This window comes from Nicotiana sylvestris, chromosome 2 (assembly GCF_000393655.2).
Source record: "Nicotiana sylvestris chromosome 2, ASM39365v2, whole genome shotgun sequence".
Lineage (NCBI taxonomy): Eukaryota > Viridiplantae > Streptophyta > Magnoliopsida > Solanales > Solanaceae > Nicotiana > Nicotiana sylvestris.
The window spans coordinates 56546223-56564320 of NC_091058.1; the positions used below are offsets into that span (position 1 = coordinate 56546223).

Here is an 18098-nt window from a genome sequence, read left to right on the forward strand (position 1 = left end):
CCAGTGAAGGAATCAAGGTGGATCCGAAGAAGATAGAGGCAGTTCAGAGTTGGCCCAGGTCATCCTCAGCTACAGAGATTTGGAGTTTTCTTGGCTTGGCAGGGTATTATCGCCAATTTGTACAGGGTTTCTCTTCTATTGTTGCACCTATGACCAGGTTGACCCAGAAGGGTGCTCCGTTCAGATGGTCCGAGGAGTGTGAGGAGAGCTTCCAAAAGCTCAAGATAGCTTTGACTACTGCTCCAGTACTGGTTTTGCCTACAGGTACTGGTTCTTATACTGTGTATTATGATGCATCGCATATTGGTCTCGGAACAGTGTTGATGCAAGATGGTAGGGTGATTGCCTACGCATCTAGACAGATAAAAGTGCATGAGAAGAATTATCTTGTTCACGACCTTGAATTAGAAGCTATTGTTCATGCCTTGAAGATTTGGCGGCATTATTTGTACAGTGTCCAATGTGAGGTCTGTACTGACCATCATAGTCTACAACATCTATTCAAATAGAAGGATCTTAATTTGCACAGCGGAGGTGGTTAGAGTTACTTAAAGATTATGATATCACCATTCGGTATCATCCGGGGAAGGCCAATGTGGTGGCCGATGCATTGAGTCGAAAGGCAGAGAGTTTGGGCAGTTTAGCATATCTACCAGTAGCATAGAGGCCATTAGCAACTGGAGGTTCAAGCCTTGGCCAATCAATTTGTGAGATTAGATATTTTGGAGCCCAGTTGGGTTCTAGCTTGTGTGGTTTCTCGGTCTTCTTTATATGACCGCATTAGAGAGCGCCAGTATGTTGATCCATATTTACTTATCTTAAAGGACACAGTTCAGCACGGTGATGCCAAAGATGTTACTATCGCAGATGATGGGGTATTGATGATGCAAGGTCGAATTTGTGTGCCAAATATAGATGGGTTACGTGAATTGATTCTTGAAGAAGCCCACAGTTCGCGGTATTCTATTCATCCAAGTGCCACAAAGATGTATCAGGATTTGAGGCAGCACTATTGGGGGAGAAAAATGAAGAAAGACATAGTTGGGTTTGTAGCTCGGTGTTTAAATTGTCAACAGGTAAAGTATGAGCATCAGAGACCGGGCGGATTACTTCAGAGACTTGATATTTCGGAGTGGAAGTGGGAGCATATTACCATGGACTTTGTAGGGGGGCTTCCACAGACTTCAAGGGAATTTGATGCCATTTAGGTGATTGTGGATAGGTTGACCAAGTCCACACATTTTATTCTAGTTGGCACTACTCATTCTTCGGAGCGGTTAGTAGGGGTCTATATCCGTGATATTGTTCGCCTTCATGGGGTGCCGTAATCCATTATTTCAGATAAGGGCACACAGTTTACATCACAATTTTGGAGGGCAGTGCAACGAGAGCTAGGTACACAGGTACAGCTGAGTACAGCATTTAACCCTCAGACGGACGGACAGTCCGAGCGCACTATTCAGATATTGGAGGATATGTTACGCGTGTGTGTCATTGATTTTGGGGGTTCTTGGGATTAGTACCTACCGCTATCAGAGTTTGCTTATAATAATAGCTACCAGTCGAGCATTTAGATAGCTCCATATGAGGCTTTATATGGGAGACGGTGTTGGTCTCCGGTGGGTTGGTTTGAGCCGGGTGAGGCTAGGCTATTGGGTACTGACTTGGTTCAGGATGCCTTGGAAAAGGCTAAATTGATTCAGGAGCAGCTTCGCACGGCGCAGTCTAGATAGAAGAGTTATGCCGACAGGAAGGTCCGCGATGTGTCTTACATGGTTAGGGAGAAGGTTCTGCTAAAGGTTTCGCCTATGAAGGGCGTTATGAGATTCGGGAAGAAGGGCAAGTTGAGTCCTAGGTATATTGGACCTTTTGAAATACTTAAAAGGATCGGAGAGATGGCCTATGAACTTGCTTTGCCACCTAGCCTATCGGGTGTTCATCTAGTGTTTCATGTATCTATGTTCCGAAAATATATTGGGGATCTATCCCATGTTTTGGATTTCAATACAGTTCAGTTGGATGGTAGTTTGACTTATGATGTAGATCCAGTGACAATTTTAGATCGGCAGGTTCGAAAGTTGAGGTCAAATAACATAGCTTCAGTGAAAGTGTAGTGGAGAGACCAGCCAGTTGGAGAAGCTACTTGGGAGAATGAACAGGAGATGCGGACAAAATATCCACACCTATTTGAGACTCCATGTATTTTTCTAAACTCGTTCGAGGACGAATGTTTGTTTAAGAGGGGGAGGATGTAACGACCCGGCCGGTCATTTTGAATATTACAATCCATTTTCCCCTATTTACTGCTAAATTCAAGCTTTACAGTTGTTATATGACTCACCGGGGTAATTGGTTTGGGTCCGGTGAGGTTTTGAAATGAATTGAGACAGTTAGTCTTCAAGAAGAAAGCTTAAGTTGAATAAATCGATCGGAAGGTGAAATATGTGTAAACAACCCCGGAATGGATTTTTGATGATTCCAATAGCTCTGTATGGTGATTTCGGGATTAGGAGTATGTCCGGATATTTATTTCGAGGTCCGTAGCTAAAATAAGCTTGAAATGGTGAAAATAAGAAATTTAAGTTTGGAGGTTTGACCGGAGGTTGACTTTTTGATATCGGTGTCGGAATCAAGTTCTGAAAATTTTCATAGCTTCGTTATGTCATTTATGACTTGTGTGCAAAATTTGAAGTCAATCGGACTTAATTTGATAGGTTTTTGCATCGAATATAGAAGTTGGACGTTCTTAGTTTTATTAGGCTTGAATTGGGATGCGATTCACGGTTTTAGCATTATTCGATGTGATTTGAGGTTTTGACTAAGTTTGTATCATGTTTTAGGACTGGTTGATGTATTTTGTTGAAGTCCCGAAGGCCTCGGTGGATTTCGGAAGGTTAACGGATAAAAATAAAAAATAAAAAGCTGCTAAATGTTTCTCTTTGGATAGTTGCTGATTTTTTCTACAGCATGTGAACAGTGTCTGTGAATAGTACCCTTGAACAGTGTATGTGAACAACACCTGTGAATAGTTCCCATGAATAGTGTATGTGAATAATACGCGTGAACAGTACCCGAAATTTATGGACAGATTTAAGTCCAGCAGTCCGGGTTTTGGGTCATTTTTTTGACTTCAAAGCTCAGATTTTGGCAATTTTGAGCGAGAAATCACGGGAACTCTTGAGGTAAGTCCCTTGTGATCATTGTTAATCAATATTATTGAATATCCCAGACTAGATTACGTGTTTTTGACGTATAAATCGAGAATTTAGGCCTAGGGATTTGAAAGTGAGATTTAATGATTTGGAGGCCGAATTGTTGTCGGATTTTGGTAAATTTTGTAAGTTGGACTCGTGGTTGCATGGGAGTTCATAATCCATAATTTTTGTCGGGTTCCGAGACGTGGGCCCCACGGGCGAATTTTAGGGCAAATTTTAGATTTTTAATTGAAAATGTAGAATTTCATAGGGAATTAATTCTTATAAATGGTATTGACTGAATCGAATTATTGTGGCTAGATTCGAGGCATTCGGAGGTCGATTTGAAAGGCAAAGGCATTTTAGAGTAGGATTTTTGCTCGAATTGAGGTAAGTAACGGTTATAAATCTGGTCCTGAGGGTATGAAACCCCAGACATTGTGTTGTATGACTATTTTGGAGGTGACGCACATGCTAGGTGACGGGCGTGTGGGCGTGCACCGTAGGTATTGTGACTTGGTCCGTCCCGTGAGACTGTGGAATCAATTGGCCTACTGTTTAATATATGTTTCCTCTGTTTTTCATGGAAATTGACTGTACTTCGTGTTAGAAATCATGTTTAGGCCATATGTGATCATTGTTGAGACCTGCGAGGTCGTGTACTTGCTGAATTAGCTGCTAAATTGTTGTTTTGTACTCAGTCATAGCTTTTCTTGCTTATTATGCATCTGACTCTTACTGTTCATTGTTGATATATGATATTACTTATGTTTGGGCCGTTTATATGATTTCTCAAAGCCCGAGAGACTGGAGAGATTGATGACTGAGTGGGTCCGAGGGCCTAAGTGTGAGGTTATTGATACTATAGCACGTGAGTTGTCCGTGCGGATCCAGATATTATATTAGAGCACGTGAGTTGTCCGTGCAGCACGTGAGTTGTCCGTGCAGCACGTGAGTTGTCCGTGCAGCACGTGAGTTGTCCGTGCAGCACGTGAGTTGTCCGTGTGGATCCAAATATTATATTATAGCACGTGAGTTGTCCGTGCAGCACGTGAGTTGTCCGTGCAGCACGTGAGTTGTCCGTGCAGCACGTGAGTTGTCCGTGTGGATCCAGATATTATTATAGCACGTGAGTTGTCCGTGCGGTTTATAGCGCTTGGGCTGAAGGAGCCCCTCCGGAGTCTGCACACCCCCAGTGAGCGCAGGTACCTATTGAGTATGATTATTGAGGGCTGAGAGCCGAGTGATTGAGCTGTTGAGATGAGCTGAGTGACTGTTGCCTTGAGAGGCTGTATTTGTTTTCAGTTAATTGCTGAACTTAGTTGCTATTTGTCCTTGTCGTACATATTTCTGAAATATTTGATATCTGGTTTACTTGAGTACGCACTAATGATTAAACTGTTAAATTGAAAGTTATTGAGATAAATGTATTTTCATAGCTCGTCACTACTTCTCAGTTCCTTATTTATTTATATTACTTACTGACTTGGTGTACTCACGTTACCCCCTGTACCTCGTGTACAGATCCAGGCACTTCTGGTCACGGTGGTTGTTGATTGAGGAGTCAGACTCAGGAGACTATTGAGGTAGCTGCATGGCGTTCGATGACCTTGACTCTCTTTTCCTTTAATATTGTATTGTTCTATATTTAAGACAGTGTTTTATCAGTCGAATGTTGTTATCATTTAGATGCTCATGCACTCAGTGACACTGAATTTTGGGGATGGATTGTTTAGTACTTTTGGAGTTATATTTTGTTCTAAAAGGTTTTATTTAATACTAACTGCTTCCACCTTTATTTAAAAGTTATTCTGTGTTGAAATGTTGAGTTGAGGCTTGCCTAGTACCACGATAGGCGTCATCACGACAAGTGAGATTTTGGGTCGTGACAGTCGGTATATTGTTTACCCGGAATATTTGGTCCTTTTATCTTAGAGACCAACGTTGGTCTCTAATTAGCGACCAACTTTGGTCTCTAAGGTAAAGGGACCAGCAAAATAGCGACCAAGCCAGTTTGGACGCTTTTTGGTCGCTTTGTGACCTGTAAGCGACCAACTTTGGTCGCTTTTTTTCGGATTTCTAGTAGTGTATTTTAAAAAATGGACAAATTTATTTTGAGATTCACGGAATAATATCTTTAAATTTCGGATGTCAATAAGTCTAAAAGTTGAAATGTATAGTAAAACGGAGAAAATTTTGATAACAAGCGCTTATTCCTTTAATGAATATTCCTAGGTGATACGGATTTGAATCAGTCAAGCAAGTCTTTGCAATGCTTTTGAAGATGAGCTTAGTTATAGGAACGACGATGTGAAAGAAGTTTCTTTGAAGAGTTGGGTAATTTTACTAGAAGCTCTCAAGTGTGATTTACGTGGTTCCTAATAGAAATAATTGTTAGGAAGGAAGGAAATAGAGTCGATAATTTGAAACAATCTTGGCCCTACCACATTTGCTAGTGCTAGTGATATATGTTTTGCATATCACGGTAGACATCAAAATTTTATTGGATCAAATCGATACAAAATTCGGATTAAGTCCTAAATACAAGACACTACAAGACGAGTCTGTTCCTGCTCTTGAAACCTTAGGAGTCCATTTAGGGTTGCTTGAACGCTACTCTACCCGAAACCCAAGATGTGGTTGGATACTACTTGAGAATCAACACTTCAAGAAGACTCACAACATCCTTTTATGAAGATCAAATACATCCAAGGAGGTGTGAATCATACTACATTCGAGAAACATGTTGCTCTAGTTCTTGAATCACGGAGATAATCAGGAGAAAAGAATCAAGGGAGAAACAGAATTGTACTCGCGATTGACCAGTAAAATTATTTTTCTCTTATTTTGCAATTGTAGTTATTTTTTCGCACTTTGAAAAATTTGTTGCAAACAATCACTATTTTTTTTTTTTTTTTGAAGCAGCAGTTTGAAAAGGGTTGGTTGGCAAGGTGATCCTCATAAAAGTTGGTGGATTAAATTGGAAATTAAAAGAAAGAAACTGAAGTTGACATTTTTGAAGCAGACTTGCCCCTACCATAGTTGTTGGTCGGATATACACACTATTTCCTTTTTAGCAAATTGTAGACTTTTCTTTTTACCAAAATTGTTCATGAAAAGCAAGTACTGATAGACTTGGCCCCTACCACGTTAAATGGAAGAGTGTTTGAGAAAATGCCAATGTAGCCTTCTTCTTTGTTTTGTTAGTGAAAACATGTTAAAGTAGCAGACATCCATCACTATACTCTATATAATCAAAGTCACATGAGAACAAGTTGCATTGTAACTACCATAAGGAACCCCCAAAAATATTCAAACTCTAAAATCATGCTTTCTATATTACGGAATGGTCACATGAGACACAAGTTATTTAACTACCATTGAAAGAACTCCCAAAAATTTTCATCTGATCACACCTCTAAGTTCCTTTCACATGAGGTGAGCATTGGTCGGTTCGGTTCGGTTCGATTCGGTTGTGAATATTATCGGTTCGGCATCTCGATTATCGAGTTATAAATATGCTAATTAAACCGATAAGATATCAGTTATCGGGTATCGATTAGTCGGTTATCAATCCTTATCGATTTACCCAATAAGAATAAAAAAAATATCCAAAAAATTCATCTTTTTTTATAGAAATCATGATTATAAAGTTAAGAGAAAGAAACTGAATTTTTGTTTCTAAGAAAAGAGGAAATAAATTTCAACTTAAGAAAAGTCTTTGCCTTTGAATATCCCGATGAATGATCTCAATTTTCAAAGTTATAAGTTACTAGGAGTAAGGAATAAGACATTCAACAATCTAATCTTACTAATTATGTAAATACTAAGATTCTTTAAAGTTTAAAACTAAAAATCTTAACTGAAAAATTAAGATGAGAATTCAAAAAAGTTTTAAATTTATTCTAGTAATTAAGGTATGAAGGTGAAGAGTAACTGCCGAGAGAATTGAGAGAATGAAATCATAAGGTAGCTTTATATACTTAGTGGGTAGAATTATAATTTTGTCAAAGCTTATTCGGCTATCGGTTAAACCGTTAATAAAATTGAGCAAATCGAGACCCGAACCGATAACTCAATAGTCAAATAACATTAAACCGTTATTAAACCATTTATCCAATAACCTGATATCGATATATAATCCATTAATATTTTATCGGTTCGGGCTATCGGTTATACCCGATATATGCCCAGCCCTACTTTCTCATTCACCGAAAATACTATTTTAAAAATGAGTCAATAGATTGGAAGTATGATACACGGTTAAAATGAGCAAAACAGCTTAAAGGGAAACCCTAACAATTGTAAGAGTAATCATCAAGTGCACTTAATTAAACTATATTTTGTTTTTCAGACATTAATGGTGGAAAATATGGACATTATTGATTCTTTTTTCCCGATATTATTGATCCGCATTCCATTATATTTCAATTTCAATATGAGAGAGTATCCCTCATTTAGACTTCAGAAAGGGGAAGAGGAGAGGGGGGAGGGTGAGCTAGCGAGAAACTCGTGATTTTATTTTGAACAAAATGCAACTGAATGTCATAAAATATCTTCGTTGGGCCAAATAACTTCTTTTTTGGAATCGAACCCTTATCAATAACATAAAAGTTCGGGTAGCCAACCAACTAAAGTACTAAGATTCTCTAACCAAATAACTTCAGTTTAAAGGTCAACAAAAAATTAAAAACAGAATAAAGAATAATATTAATCCTAGAAAATTTTCGCAAGTGGTGACTCGAAGAAACCTTAACAATTGACCGAATAGTAAAGAATTTTGAGAAATAAGGGTTCCCCATGGCCAAAAGTTGGAAGACTGCACTACGCAAGGCCGTCACAAATACTATGGGACATTACACTAACCTTTTTATTTTTAGTTTTTAAACAAGTAACTTATGATCTCCAAGCCACTTGAAACAACTAAATTACCAGTAAATGCTGGTTTTAAATTAGTGAAATGTATGACTTGAGAAAAGTATGAGAGGAACAAACTGAAAGGCTCAAAATTATGGCTGCAATAATAGTTGGTTCAACGATAACTCTCATGGGAAAAAGAAGGGTGTAAAGGATAGTAGGCTCTGTGGAAACCTTGTCACGGAGATGCACGTAGGGTACTCAAGCGTTCATTCTGTGTGAATTTGCTCATCACGATCTCTTTCCCTATCCGTTATTAGTTGCCATAGTCAAAATGGGGGTGTGCGACTAATTCCCCGGGACATCCGCTACCTCCCACAAGCAAATAAGTACCAGGTAATTCTATCCATCAATGTTTGGACATATGGGAAAAATCACCTAGTGTTTGTAAATAGATTTGAACCCGAGACCTCATGCTCTCAACCCACTTCATTGACCACTAGGCCCCACCCTTGGGTACAAGTTGATGGATATGTTGTGTTTCAGCTTCATATTTTCTGGTTTGCAACAAGAAATTCATAACCTGCAGATTTGTATTAACCATCTATAGTTCGAGAGATTGTTACAATTTGTCATCTCAGTCACTTATGGCAGAACTACTCACTGTAAGATCAGAATTAAAATCTTTTCAGACTTGAGACAACTTCCGTCTCAAAAGAAAGAAGTCGTTACACTTGCATATTTAGCTTTCACTGTTGGAGTATTTTGCTCGAAATTGGCTGGAATGGGAAAGTACAGGAGTTTCAACAAGTTCAAAATAACAGAGTGTACGCAAATCTGATAATGTAGAAAGTGCAGATGGTGGTGTGGAAAAGCCAAATAGAACTTAGATGGCCAACTGAAAACATACCTGAAAGTTATTCGACAATAATGAACCAACTGTAAAACAACACTTCCTTAACTTCCCGCATTAGAAAGAAACACTAAAACCAAGTTCCTCAGAGTAATGTCAAAGTCGTACATTCTTCGTCACTGAGATATGTCCATGGTAGATCTGGCACACCCATGGGAAATTACTCTGGTGTTGCACCTCAATGAAGTTCATCAGTTCAGCAAAAACAGGAAGAAGTTTTTGATACATACTTTGTGTAAAACTTGAGATAATAGATACAAAGGACCTATTTTTTGATAAGGAATACAAGGAGACCTATCACCTAAGGCCTTTTACTTAAAGTCATTCTAACCAAAATTAGAGTCCCTGTGACAAAATAAAAAGAACTTACGATTTGAACCATAACTGCTTGGTCAAAAGCCAGGAATTTCTCCTGGCATGGGAGCTAATTCATTATTGCTGAACCTCTCCTCATCATAGAAGCAGGCATGAACAATCCTACCACCAAAAAATCGACCTTCAAGTTCGATAAGGGCTTTAGTTGCTTGTTCTGCTCTCTCAAATTGAACGAATATCCGAACGGCTTCCTCGTGAGGGAAATTTGCCTCTGTTATCTCAAATATTAAGACACGAGTTACGGTACCAAATTTAGTGCACTCTTCAGCCACCTCACCTTCTAGGTCATCATCAACCTCGCCAGGACCAACCTTCATAAGGAAAAAAAGGGAACAAAAAGAAAACAAAAAGAAAGGTCAGAGCAATAAAAAAACATGAGACCAGAGCATCTATCCACCATTCCCTACAGATGGGGCATTAGTTTCAATTATCTCAATTTCTTTTTTTTGCGTCTATTCTATTAGGCTGATCAAAATTCTCTCTCCCCCTCTCTCTATCCGTTCGCTACATGTACAAGTACTTTTTGGGTGGTAACAGAGGACATCCATCTAGAGGAAAGAAAGTTCAACGTTGAAGATATGAAGCTTGTGGAAAGCATAACCTCATGCGAGCCCACTTTTCATTAAATGGCAAAACTATGATTTTGATCCAAAATATTCCCCCACTAAAAACTAAGAGATCAAAAAGAAGATAATCCCACTCCTCCATTCAGTTGAGTTTACACTGTAAGAGTGTTACGATCATTCACATTTTGAAAAAGGCAACAAATTGGTCTATATTTTACTTTTTGGTTTATTAATGAAATATGAAACAGTTGTAACTGACTTTATCAAATGAAACAGTTGTAATTGAGTAATTCAGCTTTTTGTAAAACTATTATATGTTTGAAAAGTTAAAGTGGACACTATTTCGCCACGACCACTAAAGAAAGATGGACACTAAATTTGAAAGAAGAGTGGTATCACATAAGAGAAATAAGTCTTTAGTAAAAATAACAAAAAAACCAGTATAATCCCTCAAGTGGGGTCTGGAAACGGTAATGTGTACGCAGACCTTACCCCTACCTTGAAGGTGTTTCCGATAGACCCTCGGCTCAAGGAAAGATGACAAGAAAGCAGCAGCACAAGCATTAACAACAACAAGATAATAAGAAAACGAAGCGAAAGGAAGAACACGTAGAATAGTCTAATAGAAATCTAACAATAATAGAACACCACATTAACACTAATACTACTGGTATGGGAAAGGAAACCTCTCGAGTACCTACTAGCCTTCTACCTTAATTCTTGACCTCCACACCTTCCAATCAAGGGTCATATACTCAGTAAGCTGAAGTAACACCATATCCTGCCTAATCACTTCTTCTTAGCACTTCTTAGGCCTACCTTTACCTCTCCTTAAACCCACCAAGGCCAATCTCTCGCACCTCCTTACTGGGGCATCTGCGCTCCTCTTCACATGCCCAAATCATCTAAGTCTTGCTTCCCGTATCTTGTCCTCCACCGAAGCCACTCTCACCCTAGCCTGAATATCTTCACTCCTAATCTTATCAATCCTGGTATTATTTAGTCCGTGGGGAAAAGGAACGCTCCGCAAATCACAATATTTAGGCATTCCAAAGCACACTCCTTTGCTTTAATTCAAAGAGAAGTTGAAACAAATACACCATCATAACAGGATTGGGAGGCCCAATGTGCCAAAACAACTAAAAAATGTGTACACCAAAGGGCAATTTCTTCTTTTTTTACCCTGATCAAAAAAGAAATTGCCCTTTGGTGTACACATTTTTTAGTTGTTTTGGCGCAATAGGCCTCCAATCCTGTTATGATGAAGTATTTGTTTCAACATCCCTTTGAATTAAGCAAAGGGTATGGCATTACACAGCTCCAGTCACAAATATCGTCAACAACCACAACCAGAAGTACTAAATGTAGCTACCAAGGCAACTTCTGTACAATAGCTGTAACACAAATGCTTACATCTGCTGGCACTATGTAAACTCCAAGATGTGCATGATCCTCACAGAATGTTAGATTTCACTGCTATGTTACAGGATTCAATACTTTTGTATAGAGGCAGTTCACTTCTTTTATTTTTGCAGGAGGGACTGCCCACTTTGGGACATTCAATCACCAGCTTGGTGTCAGGATCTTTCTTCCATTAATAAAATATCTTGCTTACTGATCAAAAAAAGTTATGAAGAATAAATGGATGAAAAAGGGAGTTATAGGCAGAGGTTACATTTGACCCAAAGATATTTGAAAAAATAAGAATGAATTTAGACTTAAGAATAAAAGATATATATCAACATCATTACTTTAAGAAAGAACTATTACACATATTATGCAGCCCATTAACAAGATTATCCAACAACTGCACCTCAATCCCAAACAATTTGGGGTCGGCTATATAAATCCCCACTAACCATGTTCCCCATTTAAATTCATCTCCCAAAAACAAAGATTATTGTATACAGATAGAATACACTCAACGAAATGTAGCGGTCATTAACCCTCTTACAAGGGAAATATTCAATCCCAAAGGAGAGGGGGTAGGGTAACTAATGCACTCTTAGTTCCAACCTCGGACCTTATTGCCACCACCCTCGCCCCACCACATAGCATGCACTGCACCCCATTGCATCTTCCCCTCACTCCACATGATTCTTTTTACTAAATTTGGTTGTATACCTCTCAGTTTTGCTTTAAAGACGTAAACCCATTAATCAAACAATTGATAAAATATATCCAATGCATCCAAAATTATTCAGATATAATTCACCTTAATTCTCGCATTGCAACCAAATCCACCAGCTCCAGCATTGGGATCCTTCCTAAAATAATCCTATCACTACTTCCTACATGTCCACAAACCTAACGTCCCATATAAGGTAGGCAAGTTTGAGTCAAGCTAACCCCTTGGTCCATTCACTAAAAGAGAGAGAGTGTGTGTGCGCGCGCGCATGTGTGACTTCCCCAATGAGCAGAAAAACTTATCGGATTTTGAATCTAGAGTGCAGTGGAGAAATACTTAGAATCACATGTTGTACCTTCTTTAATGAAGATATTGGTACTTGCGAACACGAAATGTGACCTTAAGGAAGAAAAGAGGTTCTATCTAGAACAAGCGGAATCCCCTTAGTGTAACGTGAAAGTATTCAGAAGAAAACATAATTCAATTGAATCAAAATGCAAGGAGAAATCATGGTGCATCTGGGCCCAATATGTACTTGAATTGCCAAAACAAAGACAAAATTCCACTCATTGAACAAAACTACACAAGAATGATGTGTTAATTCATTTGGATATTGCACTTAGCTGATGCATGAATGCATATACCCAAAATAGTCATTATTTATCATGGCTGACAATTTCCTTAACTCAACTCACATAGCACAGCCTAAGAGAGAAGATTGAATGATGAATGATGTTCTATTTTGCTTCTTCTCTTTCTTAACCAAAGTCAAGAGTTCCATAGTCTCTTTTCTTTCACGATAAAGCACAGAAGCCATCAAGTCCTCGGAGAAAACAACTTTGATTCATTAATACACCGAGCCCCTGAAACTACTTGCACTATAGAGCCTAAAACTAAACCAAGTCCTTGGAAAGGAATGACGCGCAACTTAACTTTATGAAAGCAACTATTCTAGCAAGAAACCATCTTACTTCATGCAGCTAAACAAGCTCATGCAATAAAAATCCACAATCAAACATAATAAACAAATAATAGTGAGCCTTAACAATCCATACCATATTCTTGAGCAGTACAACCCTTGTTGGAGGCATATTAAAATTCACACTCTTCACCTTCTTTTCAGGTTGCTGTTGTTGTTGTTGCTGCTGCTTTGCTTCACTAGCCACTATAACTCCACCTCTCTTATCCGTCTTTTTAGCCATCAATGGAGTTGTAATACCCTGTTCTAGCTTCCCAAGTCCCTGACCTTCCTTCCACCCCATCTTAGCCATCATCCTTTGTGCAGCTGTCATTTTTCCCTCAGCTCCCAATCCCAAACCCCCACTCTCTGATCTCCCGATACTAAACTCATTCCCCGGTGGTGGCGAAGGCGACCGTGGCGGAGGAGCACCACTGACTCCTCCACCACCACTCATTGCCGCCCTCCGCCGCCACGCCTCCTCCCCTGAAATGTTCAATTCTCTCTCTTTCTCTCTCTTCTCCTTCTCCTCCCTCTCCCTCTCCCTCTCCCTCCTCTCCCTCTCTTCTAATTCCCTCCTCACCTCAGCCTCCATTTGCTTCCTCTTCTTCTCCCTCCTATACTCTTCGTAATCGTTGGGCCGGGCCGGGTCGTATTCTTCTAATACGGAGCTTGTAACAGCCACTAGGGCAGGTTGGAAAGACGACGTTGCGGAGAGGGTGGGGTTAGGGTTAGGGTTAGTGTTCTCGTCGAGGGGGGTGGGTTTAGGAGCTGCTAATAATGAAGGCTGGGGTTTGGGTTTGGGCTGAGGTCGGAGAAGGGTTTGGGTTGGGGCGAAGGTTTTCCGGAGAGCTGGTGGGGCCATCTTAGTGCTGCTAGACCATACATTAGCGGTGGTGCTGTTGCTGGGCTTGTCGTCATCGCCGGAGGACGACGGCGGTGGGAGATCGCCATACAAGCCGCCGAGCATTGTGATCGGAGATTCTAGATTGACGCCGATGAGGTGGAAAATAAGGGGTTTAATTGGGTGGAAGTTGGGATTTTGATATACTAAAGGATCTCTGTGAAAAAGTTAAATTTGGAACCATGAAAGTTGTATGATATGGCATTTCACTCCTTATCCTTTTGCAATCTAATAGTTTGGTCCCCAATGTTTCATTGTGTTATTTTTAAAAAACAATCAAATTAGGAATTGGATATTTAAATTGTGTCAATTATTACATCATTAATAGTAGGAATAGTGTATCTAACTAATAGCATGTTTGGCCAAGCTGGAAAAATCAACTTATTTTGAGAAGTGCTTTTTTCAAAAGTAATTTTGGTGAAAAGCAGTTTGTGTTTGGCTAATTAATTTGAAAAGCACGTCCAATTAGTGTTTGGCCAAGCTTTTAAAAAATGCTTCTAAGTGTATTTTTCTCAAATGTTACAACCCATATTTTTGTACCTGAAAGTACATCGTGAGTCAATTGATGTAAGCTCAAAAAGAATGAAATCCTTCTATAAGAACAAGAAAGGTTTGCCGAAGTGTTAAGCAAGTTAAGATGAATATGAGACTTGTTAATCATGATTTAAATGAGTTTAAAGCCATGATATGGCTATATATGATGTTTGTATATAAAGTATAAAGTTTGAGAAAAATCGGATTTAAGTTGCGGAAAAACCGACTAAGGATTTGCCTTGTAATGGAGCTTTTTGAGTAATAAATTTCATGTACTATATAAAATCTTGTTTGGACATATTATATACCAAATTGAAGGTCTTGGAATGTAGTTTCCAACTCTTTTAACCGTTCGTTCATATGACATCCGGATAAGAAGATATAAGTGTTTGAAAAGGGCCAATGAGATGGTACCAAGTAGCACCTTTTTGACTTTTCAACAAAATGAGATATTTACATTCCTTATCTCGTCTCTTTCCCCATTTTTCCAGACAACACGACCAAATAACACCCCTAACCTTCCCCTCAAGCTCTCCACAAGGGTTTCCAATAAGATTATCATCCGGGGCACGAAATCAAGTGGCGATAACATTAAAACGATCCCTACGACTTAAGTATCGCTATATTGCTTCTCTTTTTCTTTGTAGTTTGAGTTTTGGAAGATATTTAATATTTAAGAAAATGCCTTATTTCTGTATTTAAGCTTTCAAATATGAAGGAAGGTTGATAAATACATTTCGTAATAGCTAGAACTCACAGGACGGTGATCGGAAGCCGTGAGTTCGAATTATTCGACTTATTGTGGGCTGTTTTTGGGCCGTTTCATGTAGCTTTTGGGCTGTATATTTTGCTGCTATTTAATGGAGTTTTTGTAGGATAAATAGTGTGGAGAAACACCACGTAATGACAAAATGATGGATTAGTCATTCTTTGTAATATTTTTGGGGTGTTAGACACTACTATAGTCGTCGTTTTTGGTATGAATTGATTAGGGTGTGTTGGGCTGTTGTAATCTAAATATAACATGGATTTCGACTTTCATCCACTGTAGGAGATAATTATATTGTGTTCCTACTGGCGCTTAAGGTTATCTTGGCATTAGTTAAGTTAAATGGATGAATTAGACATGAACTAGTGTATAAAGTTGCTAATTAAGAATAATTAGAGTTGTGGATCATTTTCTTTGTTATGGATATATGAGCTGTCACACCTCCTTTTTGCGCGCCCGCCCCGAAGGGTTAAATGCGCGAGGGAGTTTTTCCAATTTAAGTGACAATATTCGAAATGGGATTATTTATTTTAATTCAGAGTCGCCACTTGGGAAAGGTTTGGCTTTTGGTGTCCCAAGTCACCGGTTTATCTTGAATCCCAAATCGAGGAAATTTTTGACTTTTCCAAATGAAGTCTGCGAACCAGAAATTCTAAGTAAGGAATTCTGTTGACCCGAGGGAAGGTGTTAGGCACCCTCGAATCCCGTGGTTCTAGCACGGTCGCTTAAATTGTTATAATGGCTAAATATCTGATTTAAATACATGTTGTGACTTATGTGCTTTTATTAAGTTTAAACCGCTTTTATTATTATCATTTATTTTTATAGAATTGCAACGTCGTGAAAATGCATCTCGAACCACGTCACAATCAATGCACCCGTGGTCGTCGACACATTTTGACTCCGTTGAGATTTGGATTTGGGTCACATCAATGTGCACCCGTGTTTAAGAAGGTTAAATTATTAAAGGTGCGCCTAAAGCAACTAGCGTATTGTTATTTTGGGAAGGCCGTAAAATTCGCTAAACGGCCTGTCCCGAATTCTAAGTATTTTAATATATACATTTAGAGGGCCCCGCAGCTTGTGCATTTTTGTTTGTCGAGGCTCGTCTCAATATTTTTTAAAAGGATAATCTTAGCACGACTACATTTTCTATTTTTTGTTTTCTAAAATAAATGAAGATAAGGTCCTACTTTATTTACATACTTTCGAGTTATTATGGTTAAGTTCCAAAAGTGAGTTGTTTAAGGAGTTTGCATGGCAATGCATAGAATATTCTACATACAGACAGAAAAGAAAGATAAGGCTACATTAAATTACAACTTCAAATCTTTCTCATTTTTTGCATTCATGCTTCGAGTGGCTTACAAGATGAACCAGTGTATCAGTTTGTGTACCTGGTATTTGGAAAGCAAGGAAAGAAGATGAAGATCAGTAGAAGCAGCAGTAGTGTAAATACACAGCAACAACAGCAACCCAACAACAGCAATTCGAATCAGATTCAAGGCCCAGAAAACTTTGAAGAAAAATCAAACAACTCAATAGAATAAACCTGAAACTAAACTCGCTTCTCCCTTTGTTTTTGTTTTCTCTTTTTTTTTACTCTCTAACACTCTTGAGATTTTCGGATTGTCTTCCTCTCTCAAAATAATCCTCAAAAATCTTTCAAGTTTTAGTCTAAGTTTTTTCTCTCAAGTCTAGTCCCCTTTTAATGTCAAGAAATGACTCTATATATAGCAAGACAAATCTTCAATTCCCAACCCCCAAATTATTCCCTCAATGGCATGCTTTGCCCCACTTATTAATGTTTTCTTTATTTTAAACTTTGTCCCTCATGCCTACATTAAATAAATACCACATTACCAACCCATTACAATATGTCCCCCATGCCTACATTAAACAAGTGCAAGATTCCTCCCCATTATGTTTTGTCTTGTCCCCCATTATATTAAACAAGTACATCAAAAACCCCACCCCATTATATTTGTCCCCCATGCTTAACATAAAGAATCAAAATAATGTTCAATTACCAAACTACCCCTCCGACCTTATTGCAATTACAAATCTACCCCCGAATGCAATGCAATTTACCAAATTACCCCCATCAGCTCTAAACACTCAATTAATCATAACTCAACCAAAATATAGTCAAGATGACCAATTTCTCAACAATCTTCAACAACAAATCATATGAACACGATGAACAACACAACTCCAAATTGATGGAATGAATTAACCATATCGGGAACCAATCCTGGTTAATTTAGACCATCAATGGATGAACAAAGAGACAACAATACAAACAACAATATGCATGATTCAAATTAAATCACCAAATCACAAACAAACATAAACTCACATTAAATCACTGGATTTAAACGTGAACTTCAAACAAAGACGAACATGAATTAAATCTGTTTTTAAGCAACAAACGTGACAGATTCTAACGATTCAAACAACATTAATATTTTCTGGAAAATACATAACAACATGAAACAAATTGAAGAAATAATCAATTAAATTTCAATTTGAATCTAGCAAACATTAAACTAACAAATATTCACTTAAACAATAATACAAACATAAAATAAACATGAAAAATAACTAATTAACTTCCATTTGAAATCTGAAAATTAATTCAACAAAAACACATGAACATGAACGAAACCAAAAATCAAATATCCACCGATTTTACATGAACAAAACAAACATTTGCCGATTTTAGATTCTAAACTATCAAAACAAAATACGGACAAAATAAAACTCAAAATCTACTAACCGGAGATGAACAACGACGAATTTGATTGTATGGACTGTTCCGACAAACCTCAAATGGGAATAAATCTGTCCGGACTCAACGACTAACTCGACGAAGAGCTCGACCAAACGACGATGAACAA

At 38.4% G+C, this 18098-nt stretch overlaps 1 protein-coding gene across 1 annotated transcript; it reads right to left on the reverse strand.

Moving 5' to 3' along the window:
* Window positions 1-8993: 8993 nt before the first annotated feature.
* On the reverse strand, window positions 8994-14034 carry LOC104245365 (DNA-damage-repair/toleration protein DRT111, chloroplastic). Its single transcript, XM_009800959.2, has 2 exons — window positions 13089-14034; window positions 8994-9650 (listed from the first exon to the last, which is right to left on the reverse strand). The coding sequence occupies exons 1-2, from the start codon at window positions 13959-13961 to the stop codon at window positions 9357-9359; spliced, it is 1167 nt and encodes a 388-aa protein (XP_009799261.1). The 5' UTR covers window positions 13962-14034; the 3' UTR covers window positions 8994-9356.
* Between the last annotated feature and the right edge of the window lie 4064 nt (window positions 14035-18098).

What these genes read in the sequence shown, in the direction of transcription:
- LOC104245365 (XM_009800959.2), bottom strand. Translation starts at nt 13,961, where the DNA reads ATGCTCGGCGGCTTGTATGGCGATCTCCCACCGCCGTCGTCCTCCGGC. An exon ending in TTGTACTGCTCAAGAATATG is followed by an intron (nt 9,651 to 13,088) that starts GTATGGATTGTT and finishes TTCCTTATGAAG; the next exon opens with GTTGGTCCTGGCGAGGTTGA.